Source organism: Gopherus evgoodei, chromosome 4 (assembly GCF_007399415.2).
Source record: "Gopherus evgoodei ecotype Sinaloan lineage chromosome 4, rGopEvg1_v1.p, whole genome shotgun sequence".
In the NCBI taxonomy this organism is placed as follows: Eukaryota; Metazoa; Chordata; order Testudines; family Testudinidae; genus Gopherus; species Gopherus evgoodei.
Genome location: NC_044325.1, coordinates 77057529 through 77077499, shown reverse-complemented (window position 1 = coordinate 77077499; position 19971 = coordinate 77057529). Strand labels below are relative to the sequence as shown.

The 19971-nt window shown below is 45.3% G+C and overlaps 1 protein-coding gene across 10 annotated transcripts in view; it reads right to left on the bottom strand.

The window, feature by feature from the left end:
* The window catches only part of PHF21A (PHD finger protein 21A), a 304777-nt gene that overhangs the window by 51951 nt on the left and 232855 nt on the right, over window positions 1–19971 (bottom strand). For all 10 annotated transcript variants that reach the window (XM_030559955.1, XM_030559954.1, XM_030559957.1 and 7 more), the window contains one exon: window positions 2440–2637. In XM_030559955.1, coding sequence (XP_030415815.1) covers window positions 2440–2637 — 198 coding nt within the window. The remainder of the gene's footprint in view (window positions 1–2439; window positions 2638–19971) is intronic.

Here is a 19971-nt window from a genome sequence, read left to right as displayed (position 1 = left end):
CCCTCTTGTTGACTGTGGACACAACCAGAGACTCAGCAGGTGGGTGCGTATAGAGGTATTCAAACCCCTCTGCAGGGACATAATACTTCTTTTCTGCCCTTTTCGAAGTGGGCAGAATGGAAGAGGTCTGCCACAACGCCTTAGTGATCTTGAGAACCCTTGGGTGGATGGCAGCATGATGTGGGCCTGGGTGGTGAAAGATATGACACTGAAAAGGTCATCAGATTGCTCTGCCAACTCCTTAATTTCCAGGTTTAAGTTGTCAGCCACTCTCTTGAGAGCCTGGTGCTCTTTAAAGTTGTGGGGAGAAGACTAAGAGTCTGGGAGGTCCCTGCCACTGCTTCATCCAGTGACGAAGACAACGAGGGCACAGCAGGTGGAGGGGTGGCTTCCCCTTCCCCTTCTGGGGATGGCTCCCTAGGCATTGGCACCTTTTGTGCTGTCCCTGTGTCAGATTCTGCACTGTGCTTTGAACCCGGTGCCGGGAGTGGTTTGTCTGAGGTGGCCAGGGAGGAGTGGTGGGAGTATGGAACCAGCATCACTGGTATGCCCCAAGGATTCCAATAAGACCACTGAGCAGGCCACTGGCCCTGCTGCCATGCTGCCACCACGGATGTCATGCCGGGCTCTGGGGCCAACTGAGATCCATGCTTCCTTGACGAGGGATTGAATTCCGGCTCTGACTTGGACCAGTCCCCTTCCAGTGATCAAGGTGGGGCTCTGGAGGCCTGTCTGCTGGATGACCCTCGCAGGAGACTGATGCCTAGAGTGTGGGGATCAGTATCTGTCCATCAAGTGGTACCGGGACAGTGGAGACCAGTGCTGCAATGGTGAGCGGTCCCACACCAGTGGGGTTCATGCCTGGGAGATCATCCAGGTGATAGGGATCTGCGCCAGGGCAATCTCTGGCGAGAGGCTGGCTGATACTGTGAGTACGGAGATCAGTGCCTCGATTCTGGTGTTCCATGCCTTGTAGAAGGAGAGCATGGTGCTGGAGACCGAGGTTGTGGTGCTGGGTCCTAAGTCATGGGGATGCTTTTTGGGCCTTGACAAGGGGGAATGGTGCCAGGCGGAGTGCTCCACACAAACACCAAGGTGCTGGAAGTGGAGTCTGACCGGGAGGCCTCTGATGCTGGACGAAGTGCAGCCTCCATGAGGAGGGCTTTCAAGGGGATAGCTCACTCCTGGGTTTTGAGACAAAAGTTTCTACAAATCCTGCACTTGTTCTTTATATGAGATTCTCCCACGCACTTCGAACAGCTGCTGTGGGTGTCACAAACAGGCATCGGTCCATTGCATGATGAACACAGTTTGAAGCCCGGGGAACAGGGCAGGCTCTACTCAGGGACAAAGTCCCAGCCAGGACTCTAGCAACTAAACTAACATTTAACTTGATGGCTAACTACCTACCTAAGAACTATATACAAATAAAACAGACAATGGGCTATTAAGAATCACTAACACTCTTGCAATGCAAGGTAAGGCGCTCTGACCAACTATCACAGGTAAGAAGGAACTGAGAGGGAGTAGGGTTGGGAGTGCCTAATATACCAATGCATGAGCATAGCACTCCAGAGGGTGCGACTGCCAACTCTACGGCTACTGCTAAGGCAAAAATCTCCGACGACTGTGCATATGGGCGTGCACACACCTAGAATGGAATCGACATGAGCAAGCACTCAAAGAAGCACTATTACTCTGATACAACAAAACACGAAAGCATATACTCAACTTCAAGTACTTGAGTATTTTATTGAACTGGGACCTATTAATCACAGTTCTAAGTTCCTAGTTCCAAGTATAAGTTTTACGTGAAGAGTAGACCCTGAAGGTTAAAAAGAAAGAATCATATACTTAAAGGAACTCCAAGAGTGAATTTTACCATACTCCTATATAGGTAAACATGATCTGCTCTACAGTGCATTGTGTTCTAACCTCTGTTCTTCTGTGCTTCTGAACTAGAAAACTGTTCCACTGTATGGGGTGAGTAATACTGATATAATAGACATTAACTGCTTCTTCAGTCTCAGTACTTATAGATGCCTTATGGGCTGTAATTCTTGCCCTTGCATTCTAGAAGAAATACTGGTTACAATTTATTTTTTAAAAAGTGGTACTTCCTCCATTCCTGAACTTGGAGGTTCTGAGCCCGCTTTTAAAAGAAATAACAGAAATCATAAACTGCAATTTATTTTGACTTTGGTTAGAAGTGACAGCAAAAGAAGGGACCAGGAACGGAACCCCACATGTATGTGCACAAAGGGGCAAATTCATTTGCACAGAGGACACCACAAGACCTACACACCATTTAAATCCCACTTGAACTCTGTTTTGAGGACGTAAATTAGCCTTTATGCTCATCCCTCTGCAGAGAGATGAATTTCACCCTAAATAAGCAACATGCCCTGCATATCACAGAAAGGCTTCCAGTGTTTTTACCTGTGATCCAATCAGGTTTGGAGAGGGTGCAGTAGATTGCTGATGATGATGGTGGTGCTGCTGTAGTTGCTGTAGTGGTTGCTGTTGTGGATTTTGTAGTTTGTTTTCTGACTGTACCAATGGCTGTATTTGAAACTTATTATCTGGCTGCTCCTGCTTTACTATCAGATTCTTCCGCAGCTGTTCCACCACTCTCTTCTATCGGAACAGAAATACAAACAGAAATAAATGGTTATAGAATTTAGTTGCATATATATAAGAGGACAATGCTTTAGGACCTTTTCTACTGGATTATGAAGGCAAAACACAAAGGAGTCATACTGTCACTCTGATAAGAGAAAGAGGTGATATGTTTAGAAATAAAAGAAATCATGACACCAGCACTGCCTAAAATAAACCCTTTTCTCCTGCAGTGCTTAAGAAGAAAGAGTAAAGTGTTTACTGAAAAAGTCTTGTTCACAAGTTCCAGCAGGATTTCTTTTTTTAGGATTTGGGAAGCAGTGTGGTCTAGTGGATAGAGCACTGGATTGGGACTCATGAGATGGGGGTTTTATTCCCAGCTCTGCCATTGGCCTAATGGGTGTCTTGCCTCCATGCTTTGGAACAGGGACTTTAAGTTTAGCAGGAGTGTTGCCCTAGTGATAGAGATTTGCTTTTTGCTGTCCCTATGAAAATTCACCAAAATTTGGCCAATTCATAAGCTTCTGAAAAATCTCAGCTGGCACATGCTCAATAGAGATTTGTTAAGAGTCTCAGAGCTAAATTCTTTGAAGATTTCATCTGCACTGAGCATGTTCCATCCCCACACAGCATCTACATGTTAGTAAGACTGCACATGCACTATCCCTACAAAGTGAACAGGCTCCAGCTTACAGCTGCAGGGATTGAGCAGGATTTTCCCTGCAATTACTCCTCCCGCCATCTGAGGAGTCTCTATGGTGCCTGGCACAGGAAGTGAGAAAAGGGATACTGTTCCTCCTGTGCTCTCAATGCTCCCCACTGCTGGCACCCAGGACACAGCCCAACTTGAATGCAAAGGGATGAGAATCAAGCACGAGGGGTAGTGATGCAGGGCAGAGGAATAAGGGCAGAGCACATGGAGGTGGTAAAAGGAGCCTGGAGAGGAGGGAGGTTAGGAGCAGGAGCCAGGAGGGGCAAATAGGAGCAGAAGGAGAACAGGTACAAAGGAGTTGGGACCTGATAGAAGAGTGGGAGCCAGGGATGGGAGGGGAGAAGAACAGAGGGGAGTCATAGTCAAGAGGTAAGGGCAGGAGCAGAGGAATGGGAAGGAGCTGGGGAAATGGGGGATAGGAGCAGAAGGAGACAGACAGGCTGGGGACACTAAAATAATTAGAAAACATTTCCCTACAGAATCTGGAATTGAATCCACAACTGCTGAGTTTTGACACTCCTTTGCTCTCTAGCAAACAGCTACGAAATCCATTTGCAAAGTGTTTCTCCATCACCTCTTATGGCAGGTCCACACACAAGATAATGGCCTTCACCGGCTACCTGTTATTCCATTAGTTCAAGTAGTAGAGGACTGTGCTGGAGATCTAACAATATCAAACCTGCTGATGACGTATGTCAGGGATCAGCTTGGTTCCAACAAATGAAATACTTGTTTTTGGGTTGGTTTTTTTCTTTTTTTTTTAACATTAAGAAATTACATAAAAAAACCTATTGTAAAAGAACATTCAGGTTGCAAAGTCAAGCTATCAAGTTAGGAAATGCCTGAATTAAGGTTGCCTGTGCAACTGTAATTTGGTTCTGTCATAGGTGGGGCTGCTCCACAGTGTACCTACATGGCCAACCAGGGTGCTGCAGGCATTCACTGTCAAGTTGTGGCCAACTGCTCAGACCAAGCTGGCTTGTGCCATAAACTTGGCATCAGTCTCTAAACTCCAGAGTTTCAGAATCTGGCTGTCTGCACCTTTAAACAAACAAACAAACAAACAAACAAACAAAACTCAAAAGCAAGCTCTTAGCTGCAGTGCTTGAGGGCAAGTCCCAGAACTGGCCCTGGGGTTTTGGAGCAGCACTGAGAGCTCCTCCTCTGTCCCAGTCTCATCCTGCACTAAGAACTGGATGAGACGTGGATCCCTCATTTCCTCATAAGAGGCAGACAAGCCTTCTTAACTAGTCTGCTGCCTCCTGATTGGTCACTGTTTCCAGACCCATCTCGGCCTCTGGAGGACTAAATCTTGTTGGTAGCCTGGTCTGAGCAGCTTTACTTTTAGCTGGGAGTATCAGGGAATGTCCAGCATGTGGCAGAGAAGGTCTGATAGACCCCATCACACACCGCCCCCCTGCAGAATGGGCTTTAGGGCCCAATCTCCCCCTTCTGCAATAACCCCACTATCTTGGGAAAAGGAAACCGCAACCTAGTGCTGTGAACACCTTTGGTTTTGCACATGCAAGGCACATTGTTGCAGCACCAAATACCACCGAGTAGCACCAGGATGCATGATCCATTATTAGGTAAAAGGGAATCTCTAAAAGACAATAATTTTAAGGCCCTACAGCCAATCTGATGGCCAAGCACTCCTGCTTGATGGTGGAGAATCTAATCTCTCCTCACTGCAGTTTCCAATTTAGGTGTAATACTGGATGTTCCACACCTTGAAAACTGTATGACAACACTGTTCCCAAAGCAATTGGGGAAGTTTGAATTTGCAGTATAAACGAGCATGAGAAGTCCAGACACCGAAGGAAGTTGACACAGGATAATGAAGTTACTTACCTGTAACTGAAAGTTCTTTGAGATGTTTGGTCCGTATCTGTATTCCACTCAGCATTATGCGCATGCATCATGCGCCTGAAGCTGGACTTTGGAAAGTAGTACTGTTCAACTGTCGGTGTATGCACCCTGTGCTGCCTCATGGTTTCACCCGAGGTGATAAAGGGCCTGTTAGGCCGCCGGCATCTCCAATGCCTTCTCTACCACAGAACTATTGAATCCACAGCAGAGGGGAAGGAGGATGGGTTTGCAATACAGATAGGGACCACACATCTCAAAGAACCTTAAGTTACAGGTAAGTAATCTCGTTTTCTTCTTCAACCGATGGTCCCTATGGTATTCCACTTAGGGTGAGTAACAAATAACCAAGCGTCTGTTGGAGAATCATGCACTAGAGTGTAGTGTGTGGAAAAGGTGTGTACTGAACTCCCTGTGGTTGCCTTGCATATATCTGCGAGGGGCACATTGTGGCATGCGGCTGTAGTTGATGCTTATGATCTCATGGAATGGGCCCGAATCCATCTAGGAGGGGAACATCCTGATAGCAGCATGTAATGCTGCCTGGAGATCCACGTGGAGGGTCTCTTGGTGGAAATAATTTGCCTTTTCATTCTCTCCACTATGGCAACGGAAAGCCCAGGGGATTTCCTATACAGCTTTGTCCACTCAAGATAAAAAGCCAATGCCCTTCGAACTTCTAATGAGTGAAGCCTTCTTTCCTCATTTGAGGCTTGAGGAAGAAGGTAAGTAATTGAGGTGGAATTGGGAAACCACCCTGGATAGGAACTTGGGATGAAGGCAAAAAGAGATCTTGTCTTTATGGAAAGTGGTAAAGGAGGGGGGTGATAGCCATCATGGCTCCCAGTTTGCCAGTTATCCTAGCCGATGTAATGGTGACAAAGAAAGTGACTTTCATGGAAAGGAGAAATAGTAAGCATCAAGCCATAGGTTTGAAGGGGTCGGACATCAACGAGGTGAAGACTAGGTTAAGATCCCACTGGGCGGCAATAGGCTGAATTGGGGGGCGGGGTATTTTCGCAGAAGGTACTTCCAGAACCATACAGTTAATAGGTGGGTAAAGATTGAATGGCTGTCCTCTGGTGGGTGAAAAGCACTAATGGCAGCTGCATACATCTTCATGGAACTGAGGACCAGTCCTGAGTCCTTCAGATAAAGGAAATATTCCCAGAGTAGTGGGATGCTCACTGCTTCAGAAACAAGGCCCTGCTGGACGGCCTTCCAAGCAGTGAAACACATCTATTTGGCTCGATACAAGCGTCTTGTGGACTCCTTCCTGCTGCTTGAGAGGACATATCACACTGCCAGAGAGCATTAGTGGACATGTCCATCCAAAACCCAACCCATCAGGTAAAGAGTGTGCGGGTTGGGGTATCTGAGTCCGCCGTTGTGTTGGGTCAGCACCTCTGGCAACGTCCAAAGTGTTAGCGGGGAGTGCTTCAACATGCAGAGAAGTGGGAGCCAAAATTGGCGAGTCCTGAAGGAGGCGATCAGGATAATTGTTGCTTTCTCCTGTCTGACTTTGTGGATTGCTTGTGACAGGAGGGATGGGGAGGGGAAGGAATAATTCATCCTGTCCAACCAATCGAGGACTAGGGTGTCCCCCTTTGATTGAGTTCCAACTCCTCCCCTTGAACAGTACTCTGTGCATTTGGTATTGTCGTGGGATGCAAAAAGATCCCTCACTGGGGTTCCCCATCAGCCAAAGAAGTCCATCATTATGGAGTTGTGCAACTCCCATTCATAGACGGTTGCAAAGTTTCTGCTGAGAGCACTGGCAATCATGTTCTGGATGCCCAGTAGATAGACTGCTGTCAAAAGTGGTGTGCTATTCCCAAAGGTGCATAGCTTCCACATACTGGGCTCAAGATCTTGTCCCCCCTTGCTTGTTTATATAGAAGACCATGGTGGTATTGTCTGACATGACAAGAACATGTTGGTCTTGGATGGTTGGAAGGAACGCCTGTCAAGCTTTGAGTACTGCCTGGAATTCCAACATGTTTATGTGCATCCTGGCCTCTCCTGTTGTCCACATTCCTTGTCTCACACAGTCACTCATGTGGGCGCCCCAGTACATGAGGGATGTGTTCGTTATGGTCATCATGGTGGGCGAGGATGGGAGGAAGGTCATCCCCAAGTGGACTTGTACCGGGATCATCCACCACTGGAGTGAGGAGAGAACTTTTGGTGGCATGAGGAGCAGTGTGCTCATGGGTTGATGCGTGGGGGAGCAGACCCTTTGTAGCCACAATTGAATGCAGTGCAGGTGTAGGTGAGCGATGAGAATGACATGTGCAGGCTGTCATGTGTCCAAGAGAAAGAGGCAGATTTTGGCCAAAACCGAAGGGTTGGAAGACACTAAAATGATTAGTTCCCTCACTGTCTGGAATCATTCCCTTGGTAGATAAACTGGGGTGGAAGTCACGTCTATGAGAGCTCCTATGAACTCCAGGGATTGCATAGGGCTTAAAGTTGATTTTTTTATGTTGACCCCCAGGGAGGAGAGAGGTAGAAGCAGTTGGGATGTTGATTCCTGGACCTCTTGTTTGGTCCATGCTGCTATCAGCCAGTCATCCAGATATGGAAAAACAAGAGTTCCTTGATGTCTGAGATTGGCTGCCACCACTAAGAAAACTTTTGTGAATACTCAGAGGGAAATGGTAAGTCTGATCGGTAGAACCCTGTATTAAAGATGCTGAGGCCCCATCTTGAACCTCAGGAACCTTTCATGTGTTGGGTGCATATCGATATGGAAGCAGACGTCTTGCATAATCAAGAGCCATAAAACATATTCCTTTTTCTAAGTAGAGAATGATTGTTACGAGCATGACATGCAAAATCTTGGACTGGAAATCAAATGGTTGAGGCATCAGAGATCCAATATTGGTTTCCATCCTCGAGTCTTTTTGGGGTCTAGGAAGTGTCTCAAGTAGAACCCTGTTCCCTGAAAGGAGTCTGGTATTAGCTCCACAGCTCCCCTCTGCAATAGAGAATTAACCTTGAGTTGGAGGAGGTCGTCGTGTGAGTGTTCTATGTGTGTGGACTGAGGAGGGCGAGATGGGTGTGTTGCCATAAACACTGTGACGTAGCTGCTGTGGATGATATCTAGGATCCACTTGTCCGTTGTGCAGTAGGTGGCAGAATTTCCTCTCAAGTGCTAGTGTGTAGATAGAGGCTCCAGAGTCCTTCTGGGAATGTAGGGACTTGTCTCTCTTCTGACTGAAGAGAGGCAATTCATCAAATGGGAGGTCTTTTATAGAGTTTTGCACCTCCTTGGGGAAGCCAGAGGAGTGTAACCAGGAGTCCCTATTCATGACAATCCCCATTATCAGGACACGGGAAGCCATGTCTGCAGAGTTCACTGCAGTCTGTAGCATGGACCTGGAGAGTAACTTGCCTTCCTGCAAAACTGCCTAGAATTGGTTGCGATCTCACAAGGGTAACTTGTCTGCAAACTCAGCCAATTGCCCATAGTTAATAAAATCAAATTTGGCCCTCAGGGCTAAGTAATTTGAAATACAAAATTGGAGTCCTGCTGAGGAGAAGACCTTTCTGCCCATGAGGTCTAGCCTCTTACCCTCTCTATCAGATGGGGTTGTTGCTTGGAACACTCAGAAGTCGCCTGGATGACCAATAAGTTTGGTGGAGAATAAGAGAACAGGAATTCTGATCCTTTGGTGGAGACATAGTATCTCTTCTTTCGGGGTGGGTGTAGATGTGACCAGGTTGTTCCATACAGCAAGTGCCAACTGGATGATGGCATCATTGATTGGTAGGACCACCTTCGCTGGTACATACGTGTGCAAGATGTCAAGCAGCTAGTGTTGACTGACTTGTGCCTCCTCTAAAGGAATTTCTAGGGCATTGCCTAGTCTCTGCAGCAATTCCTGAAACTGGCAATAGTTGTCCAATGGGGAGGAGTGGATTGAAGAGGCATCTGCGTCTGGAGAATATGAGGGATGCCTCTCCAGATCCGTCAGAGTCGTGTTAATTAGTGCATTATCCAGCGCTATGTTGCAGCACCTACCTGACGAGGGTTGTGGTGGTGAAATGCGAGAGTTCTCCCAAACTGAGCAGGATCATTTGGAGGGTAAATATTAGGGCCATGAGCTCAAATATTGCCAGCCCGGTTGACCCTGGTGTTGCATACCCCGTGACCACGGTGCCGGATACCAACTCTGCAGGTAAGGCAAGGGGGAGAATGGCCACGGCACTGTCAGAGACTTTGGGTAGTCATGCTTCTGGAACAGGAGTGGTGAACCTTGTTGGACATCCATATTCTCCAAATCAGAGGAGTCAGAAACCTCACCAAATGATGGTGCCATTGGAACCGCCAGAACAGGAGGCGGCAGGAACATAGCTGGTGAAGGGTCTTTTCAACTTGGTGATCAGATTGGTTCTGGAGACTGTAGTCCCTCCAATGTGAATAACTCGTGGGGAACCAAGGTGCTTCTGAGTTTCCATGGGATTAATGGTATTCATTCTGCTGGAGGAGTCAATATTGTGAACTGCATCTGTCTGGAGACCGATGGTTACCAGGATGCCAGCGGAGTCACTGGGTCTGTAATATGTACTGGAGGATCCGTGACTGATGCGGCTATTTCTTGGTCTCATGAGACTTGGAACGCGTGGTTCAATCGTGGCCATTACCCATGGATAGTGTAGAGTCCTTCTTAGACTTGGAGGAAGACTTACTGCCATGGTTATGCGCATCTTTCTTTGGTTCATGGCTAAGCCCCAGTGTGGGATCCTTAGCACTGGTACCAGCAGAGCCTGATGGAAGTTCTGCGGTGGGAGGGGTGCTCTTTGCCTATTCAGGCTGATGTACTGGGGAGGAGGGGGGTTCCCCATCCAAGATCTGATGCTGGTCCCATGGCAACCTCCAGAAAGTATTTCCTGAAGAGGACACTCGGGTTCTCCCAAGTATGGGCAGGAGAGGCACATACTGCACCTGGACGTGATATGGGCTTCCCCCAAGCAGTGCAAACAGCACTGGTGCTTGTTACCGATGGAAAACTTGTGAGGGCAGGAAGGACAGGTTTTAATCAGGTACGAAAGGAACAATCAAACAAAAACCAAAAAATAAATGCAGAACAGATAAGAAATTTAAACTATGAACAGCACTAAGGATAGTTTTGAAAGTTTTGGAAAGTGCATCACGAGGATGATAGAAGAAGTAGTTCCAACTTGGACCATGCAGCCTTGAGAAGGAACTGGAGGTGCTGGCAGCCTGTCGCACCCTTTATCACCTCTGGAGAGACCACAAGGCAGCACAGGGCGCACTTTTAAAAGCTTTGGCTCCAGGTGCATGGTGCATGTGCTTAACCCTCAGCAAAATTCAGACAGGGACCATCAGTTGAAGAAGAAAGTCTTGATTTTTGGTAAAGGGATTGCTACATTCAATTATCCACTGGATTGCTCCAGTTGCAGTGGCTTTCATGAGCTCTGCCAAAAGCGTTGCAAAATGGGACATGAACCTTCAGAAACAGCTGGTCAGCCCCAAGAAAGACTACCTGTTTCTTGGGTGTGAGAATGCAGGCCGTCTGTCTTATCTTGTAGCGGTTGAATCCATCCATTTCCTATGAGATGGCCTACGCCTGAGACCACCACTGCTCAATGAAAACCCAGGCAACCAAAAAAGGCCTGATAAATCCCATCACAGGCCAGATCTTTGTGTGCTTTATGACTGTCTTAATTAAATGATTTCATACTATATTTTCCACAGACCCCCACCTCATCCAGAGTACAGAACGGACAATGTTCAGTGAGTGCATTGTTATTCAATATTCTTTTTATCTTCCTCATTCAAAGTATGGCTTCAGGTCTTATCTATTATACATCATCCAACCTATGGGCAGCGGGTCACATAGGCAGGAGGAGGCGTTGCCACCCCAATCAGCCAGGCGTGACCCAGCCCCCTGCTGTGACACTCCCTGTGTGCGGCTGCAGCTCCAGTAGTCTTCTGGGCTCCGAATCCAGTCCCCAGAGCTCTGGGTCTGGGGCCATGCACTGCCCGCCTTCCTGTGCTCCGGAGCTAGGGAGGCTGGGGCCGCCTACCACCCCACACTCCGGAGCCGGGGATGCTGGGGCTGTGTGCCACCTGCCCTCCGGAGCTGAGGAGGCTGGGCCCTGCCCTACCTGCCCTACCATGCTCTGGGACTGGGGTTGCATGCTGCCTGCCCTTCTGAGCTGGGAAGGATGGGGCCGTGCACCTCCTGCCTTCCCGCTCCCTCCAGCTCCCCTGGGTTGGGAGGCTGGATCTGTGTGCTGCTCGTCCTCCTGATGCTCCTTTGGGGGTGAGGTGCTAGCCATGAGACTGGGCCAGTGGCCGCGGGGTGACTCTTGGCTCCGATGGGGGGTGGGGCTTAGCTCCAGTGCAGCCTTGGGCAGAAGGGGCAAGGCTGGGGTTTAGCCTCCCCCTGCCGGTGGTTCACATGCCACCCATGATCCAACCCCTGTACTGAATGCAAAACTATTAATTTCCTCATGGGCATTTCCAAGGTGTATTCACTATACTATCCAAGTACTTCATGGATCAAACATCAATGAATTTATTTTCAAAACATCCTTATACAGAAGAGGTGGCATTATTACCCCCATTTTACAAATTGGGAGCAGAGGCATAGAGAAATTAAGGTAAAAATGTCTAATAATTTGGGTGGGACACCTAGGGCCTGATTTTTCAGACTACTTAACATTTTTAATCATTGTATGCATTCAAAATACAGCTCCAATCAAGGAGTACTCAGAAGTTCTACAAGTATCGCCACTGTTGTTTGAAACTGGGCATGCAGAAAATTATTTATACATCTTTCAACATCTAAAACAGATGAGGATGGGATTGTATAGACAACTGCTTCATGCACTTGTCATAAACAGATAGCTAAGGGTTAATGTCTCTTTCACCTGGAAAGGAGTAACCTGAAACACCTGACCAGAGGACCAATCAGGAAACAAGACTTTTTCAAATCTGGGTGGGGGGAAGTTTTGGGGATGAGTTCTTTGTTCTTTGTTTTGGGTCTGACCCTCTTGGCTCTGAGAGTGATTTTTCTATCTCCTGGCTTTCTAATCTTTCGTTTCCAAGTTGTAAGTACAAGGATAGTAAGACAATAGGTTTATATGGTTTTCTTTTGTATTTACACGTGTGTAGTTGCTGGAGTGTTTTGAATTGTATTTTTTTTTAATAAGGCTGTTTATTTATTTTTTTCCTTTAAGCAATTGACCCTGTATATTGCCACCTTGATACAGAGACTATATATTATGTCCTTTTTCATTTTTTTTATATAATGCTTTTTTTTTAAGACCTGTTGGAGTTTTTCTTTAGTGGGGACTCCAGGGAATTGAGTCTGCAGCTCACCAGGGAATTGGTGGGAGGAAGAAGTTAAGAGGGAAATCTCTTTGTGTTAGATTTACTAGCCTGACTTTTCATACCCTCTGGGTGAAGGGGGGGGAGAGATTAGACCTCTCGGTACTTGTGTTTCCAGGACTGGAAGCAGGGAATCTCCCAAGATCGTCCAGGGAGGGTAGCCTGGGAGGAAGGAAAAAGGAAACAAGGGGAGGAGATTATTTCCCTTTGTTGTAAGACTCAAGGCATCTGAGTCTGGGGGTCTCCCAGGGAAGGTTTTGGGGAGACCACAGTGAGCTAGGCACTGTATAAATCCCTGGCTGGTGGCAGCGTTATCAGGTCCACGCTGGTAACTAAGCTTGGAGGTTTTCATGCTAACACCCATATTTTGGACGCTAAGGTCCAGATCTGGGAAAAATGTTATGACAGCACTACACAACCCTGTTTCGTTCCCAAAATATAGAGTATCCTGTGCACCGAACGAGACAGTGGAAAAAATAGTATGTGATCATGTAATTAAACACTGGATACCTCAAAAAACTCCCAGTTAATCATAGATTATTAGGATTGGAAGGGACCTCCAGAGATCATCTAGTCCAACCTGCTGCTCAAAGCAGGACCAATCCCCAAATGGCCCCCTCAAGGATTGAACTCACAACCCTGGGTTTAGCAGGCCAATGATCAAACCACTGAGCTATCCCTCCCCCCGAGTAAGTGAATCTCAGTTTTAACTACAGTAGAACATCTGCTCTACTTAAGATGTCCAAATGAAAGTTGCACGGGCACCCTTAATTCTGACATTTCCTAAAGTCTGATTCCTGGACTTTGCAACCTTAATATTTTTTAGGTAGCTTTTAAAAATGTCATTATTATTACTACCACCACCACCACCAGAACCTAAAAGAAGGTCTAGTAGGGCAAACAGTTTGGATGGGGGTGGGGAGGAATCATGGCACAGTCATTGGGGGGGGGGTAAGGGTTTCCTACTACTTTATAAATTTTATGAAAGGCAAGGATGACTTAATATAAAAGTTCCCTCTCCTGATAGCTTTTTGTCATCCTCAGAGGATCACTTTACAGGTTGAAGGGCTGATTAGCTGCCTCATATGGGCAACCTGGGATCTATGATAAGCTCAGCTTCACACTTGCACCTTAAGGCAGGCTGGGATTGGAAACAACATGAATGGGATACTTTCAGTTTTTTGGGGGACACAGGAAAAGGCTATCTTGCTTTCCACAAACCTCCTCCCGTGGTCAATTTAGGGTAGATTCAAAGTCTTAGGAGGAACAAGAAATCCCTCTTGACTATGAGGTCAAATGCTCCAATCCAACTCTACAGTCAACGCACTCAAGAGCAATTAAGTAAATGGGAAAAATGGTGGCTTAGTAGAAAGAACACAGCTAAAATTGGAGTGGAGTAGATAAATTTTAATGGTATCAAATTCCACTGGAATATGCAATGCCATCAAAATCAAAACACTATGTGAAATTGAATTGATTTTGTTTTTTTAAAACCAAGAAAGAAAAGTTCCAGCAATGTCAAAAATATCCTGATTTGATATTTCTGGAATGAAACATTTTGATTTTTTGTTTTGAAACTAATTTTTACTTTTTGTTATGGTATACTATAATACAAAATTCTAAAAAGTCAAAACTGAAATAAAACATTTTGAATTACCTGAAACAATTTGTGGGCGGGGGGGGGGGAGAGGGGATTTCCCTTTGTGGAGAACTTTCAAGTTGTTGGTTTTTGCACCAATTTGGAACTAAGCTAAATTTTGGAAACTGAAATTCCTTAGCAAAACAGAACTTCTGTCCTCTACACAACCCTAGCTGTAACAATCCATGCTCTTGGTTCCAAATTCCCTGCCTAAGGAAAATTAAGACTATGCTCTCACCTACCCTACCTCCCAGAGGGCTTGGCTACACTTGAGAGTTACAGCGCTGGTGGTGGCTTTACAGTGCTGTAACTTACTCTCCGTTCACACTGGCAAGGCACATACAGCGCTGTATCTCCCTGGCTACAGCGCTGCATGTACTTCACCTCGATGAGAGGAATAAAGAGAACAGCGCTAGGGTGCCAGTGTAAACAGTGATTAATCTTACTACGCTGTAAAGGACCTCCGGAACCTTCCCATAATGCTTTTAAGTAAAGATAACACTCTTTGTTTTGTTGTGATGCCTCTCTTTGTTTTGTTGTGAACTCGGGGCTCCCTGCTTATCTAAGAAACAAACAGAGCTACTGTTTGCAGTGAATGAGCAGAGGCAGGCAGGGGGATCACTTTGGAACAGTCCACAGCTAGTGTTTGCTTGAGGAGAGAAGCAGCATGGCGGGGGGGGGGGTGCTCTGTTTCGGAGCAGCTGCTTATCTGGTCTGTGAGGAAAAAAACAAAGAAGGCTATTTGCATTTAGTGAATGAGAGGGGGTGGGGAAAGAGGTCGGAACTTGCAAGGCAGGGAGCTGACTCAGTGTCAGCTCCAAAAATCCACTCTCTCTGTCTCCCCTACGCTTCTTGTCACACTCCAGCCCACCTCCCTCTTTTGAAAAGCATGTTGCAGCCACTTGAACGCTGGGATAGCTGCCCATAATGCACCACTCCCAACACCGCTGCAAATGCTGCAAATGTGGCCACACTGCAGCGCTGGTAGCTGTCAGTGTGGCCACACTGCAGCGCTTTCCCTACACAGCTGTACGAAGACAGCTTTAACTCCCAGCGCTGTACAGCTGCAAGTGTAGCCAAACCCAGAAAAAGAAAGCAGTAGGTGTGGGATGCCAAATTGGAGGGTTACATATCTTTAATTTTAAGAAAGTAGATCAGAGATACTGCCCACTAGAAAGGACATTCAACTCTTGTTAAGTACACAACCGAAACTTGTGAATTCACATTATTGACCTTTTTACAAATGACTGAATTCAGCAACTATCAAGTGTATTGAGAAAAGGCTATTTGGCTGATAAAAATGCTCTTTGATATTCTGAGAAGAGTCAGCTGACAACTCTCTCTCTATGCCAGATACTTGAGATTAAAAGAAAAGCAGATCTGAGGTTCCAGAAAAATTGGGAGTTTGCAAATGATGGAAGTGAAAATTAACAACTTCCTATTATATTCACAAAAGTGCCAAAAACTTCCAAGGACTAACAATGCCTGAATTTGTTTCCTTCTACAGCACATAGTAAAGACAGCAGTGTTAAAAAAATATTCTTTTAATTCAAGAATTTTATATGGAGATTTAACTGGTCTGTGTTTGTCAGCCCCATTCATATATTTTAACAATTTAACAATAATCTAAAATTGTTTTCTGAAAACATCAACCATGTTAACAAGCTAAAGTGCCTTGTCAGCAAGCAGTGACAGGAACTGAGAGAACAAATTTCCAGAAAGTAACTCGAATTGAGGGGGAGGAGAGGAGAACACAGCAGAGGACAAGATATAACACAAATCTATAATACCTGCCAAAAATTAACTCCACATAAAAACTGCACAGGAAACTAAAGAATTAGTATACCCGACACAAACAGGAAGCCATCCGTAAGAAATTTAGTGATAATGGTGCTCTCCTACTGATTTCCTAACTCAAGGAAACCAGGAGCAACCATGCAAGAACTCATTCCCACAGTGTTCTTTGCAACAAAAGGGAACAGTAGGGAGAGAAAAAAAGGGCAGTCAGGCTTGAGTACTCCTAAACCATACAGCTACAGCAAGGTGACAGCCAATCAGAACAGGATTTCAGAGAGTAGGAGTCAAGTGAGTCACATCACATTCACAACTGACGCTCCTCCAGGTCCTGAAACAAAGCCCAGGAGAGCAGGGGAGAAAAAACAGGAGTGAAACATTTGCAAACATTCATTATTACCCTGCTGGAAAAAGAAGACTGCATATTTGACAGGATAGATAGTATAAGCGGAAAAAACTTGTTTCTTTGGAAGTCTACTCTGGCTTTTTAGAATATGCTGAGAACTGCTTGGTAGCCTCATTTTCTACCGTCCATATTTATTACAAGGATATTCAGTTGGGAGGAACCACTAGTAAAACTGAAAGTCTGCAGGAGATACCAATAACTTCTGTCAGTTAAATTCCTTCTAACAACTGTCAATAAAAATACACTTGCATTGAAGCTACAAAATTGCTCCACAGCCAGAGGGCCTCAGGAGAGTGTGTTCATTATTCATTACCAAGGGCAATTGTGAATTGTACATTCACAAATAATTTAGTTTCACCTGCAAAATCAGACAGTTTACCACACTAACTCCTAAGGGACCTGTCCATATCAGAGCTCATAGCCATGTCTGAAACAAGTTTTCAAACTTTGCTACAAATGGTGCCAGTCTGTACTACACTGAAAACAACTACATTCTGGGCAGTCAGATCTGTGAGGGCAAACCTTTGCACGTTCATGGAGCCCTATTGAAATCAATGGGGATCTACCAGCACAGGCGCAATGCTGACAGATCCCAGTCATCAGCAGGTGGGATCAAACCTGGGATCCCTGAAGTTCAGGTGTATGAGCTATTACTGCATGAGCTAAAAGCCACATGCCTCTTAGTAAATGCAGTAGCAGACTCATCAATCTCTAGCTGGGCTAGGTGACAACAGAGGGGGACAGAGCGCTACACCAAGCAGGCCTGGATTCTGCAAGGGTCCACCCACACAGCTCTGGAAAGGTTTCAAACATGTCCAGATTCCCCTGTAGTTGTGTTTTCTCAACACTGGACATTTATGAAAAGCTGCCTGTCTCTCATCATTTTAAAATCAGTTGAATCCATCTGAAACCTACCACACCTTTCCACCCATAAGAAAATGGAAACTAATGGCCAGTCTACACTAGAAGCATTACAGCAGCGCAGCTGCATTGGTGCAGTTGCACTGCTGTAGTGTATCTGGTGAAGATGCTATATGCTTATAAGTTATACCGACATAACCTGTATTGTAGACACACCCTTATAAACACACACTTCCTTCGCTTTATTTCTTTACTGTATTCTATCCAAAGAAGACCTGCCAGTCCTCTGCAGTGGCTAGTGTCAGACCACTCCAAAACCCATTTGTCAAACACTGCTCATTAGGGGCTTGGCTACACTGGAGAATTGCAGTACTGGTGGTGAGTTTACAGTGCTGCAACTTACTCACCGTCCACACTTGCAAGGCACATACAGCGCTGCATCTCCCTGGCTGCAGTGCTGGCTGTACTCCTGCTCTGCCTGGGGTATAACGATTGCAGCGCTGGTGATGCAGCGCTGCTCCGCCAGTGTGGCACCAAAAGCGCTGTAATTGGCCTCCAGAGGTATTTGGAGGTATCCCAGAATGCCTGTTCAGCCACTCCCAACAGCGCTGCAAATGCTGCAAATGTGGTCACACTGCAGCGCTGGTAGCTGTCAGTGTGACCACACTGCAGCGCTTTCCCTACACAGCTGTACGAAGACAGCTGTAACTCCCAGCGCTGTACAGCTGCAAGTGTAGCCATACCCTAAGTCTACTGCATAATTTCAGGGCTCCTAGTTCCTTGATGTCCTCATTACTACGTTTCATTAAGTCCTGTTCACACTGAAGAGTTCAAAGAGTCCTTGACAGCTTACCTGAGTGTTTCTTACAATTGTAATTGTTATCAATATTGATACATTCAGTGATATTGTCTTATTCATGTAGCAAGCCTGTTCCTATTAAGGGATAAAAAGAATGTTAAGGTCTGATGCGGCAGAATTTTTCCTGGCTTCCATGATGCATAGGCCAGAATTCTGTGGGCTACTATGGCCCCCCAGAAACAATATATTTAAATTGGGTCCACTCATCGTCCTCATCCAGATAATTCAGATGCAAAGGTTTTCATAAGATGTCCGTCAGAAATGCTCTCTGAAGCAGGACTATATTTTCCTCACTTTAAAGTGCAACTTTATTAGATAAGGGTTATTTAAATTTTAACCAATATTACACACACACAAACACACACACACATGCACACACCCCGCAAGGGATTTAGGAACTGTTAAACCATGTCCCTAAATTCCCTTTGGTGATTTTGTATTTTCTTTTTAGAACATCCACCAAAAACTATTCCTATAAAAAGAGCATCCTATTTTTATTGTTTAAACATCAGAGACAAAGAGGAAGAATATTACAAGGCTATCCATTCTACACCTTTTTCCACCATGGAAACAAAGCTAGCTCTGTTTCAATGTACCAGCTGCCTGCTAGTGAGTTGCTGTAACTTTCCACCAAGTTCAGGAAGTGGACTATTAAGTCTACTCTACTACATTTTCACAATGCACTTGGAACATTCTCTATGATTTAAGATTTGCCAACTGCTGAGAATGAAACAGTAAGAGAAAACAATGATTTCAAATAAGACCTGAACTCTTGTCTGGGAAAAAAAAAAGTATTTGCTGGCTATGCCAGAACTTATTAAAGACAATCTCCCCTTCCTCCATTCCCTTCAAAACTATCCTGCTGTTACCTAATGGGAACTATAGTAGCTGTGCTTTTAAATAAAACAGAAAGTACCAAATCGTATACTGTAGACAACGGAGCTGATTAAGGAACACAGCCACGTAACTTAGGAGTAGCAAAGCTAAATGCACATATATTTAATGAGGAGGAGAAATGTACAACTATCAATAGTAAAAAACAGTAATATAGTAAAAAATGAAGAACTGTATCAGTGAATATGACTGAGGATTCAGAGATATAGTGCAGGATTCTAGGCCAGAGGGGACAGAAATTGGTGTAGAAATAACTGAAATGTATTCCACTGACAGAATGATTCAAGGTTTATAGAAATCTCTGAGATATTTGAATGGCTAGTCTGCACTTTTAGGAAACAATGCAGCAACTACTGTGCTGGTTTTAGCCCATAACCTTTTGTTAAAAAAAACCAAGCCCACTCATTTAGAAAGCACTTGATTTTCTGAATACATATTTATATTTAGCAGGAAGTCAAGATTCCATGTATCATAATATTGATTAAACCAGTGCGTATAGTTTTATTTAAAAAATAATGCTCTCTTTGGGATCTATTCCCTTCTTGATGTATGCGTGTAACCGCCATTAGCATCAACGAGACTGAAGTGCCAGATCCACAGGATCCATTTACTGAGAGTGATAATTGAAATGTACAGAGCTGTACCAATGTACATTTCCCTTATCAAATGTATCTACATTTTAATAGGCAAATCCTTACTTTTTCCAATATTTTATTTAAAACAGAAACTTCCAAAATCTGCCCAATTTATCAGGAGACTAAGGGCTGAACTTGGGGATAATACTTCATTAAAGCATAGTGATGTAACAGTCCTTTGATGCTGAAAATACCCCTGCCCAGAGCAGAGCTGGTTCCACAGAAGTCCCAGCACAGGGGATATTCTGGGACATGCCAGGGTAGAACAGAAGGGGTGTGATATGATGGGAGTAGGAGTGGATGGATACCAAAATGTCGTA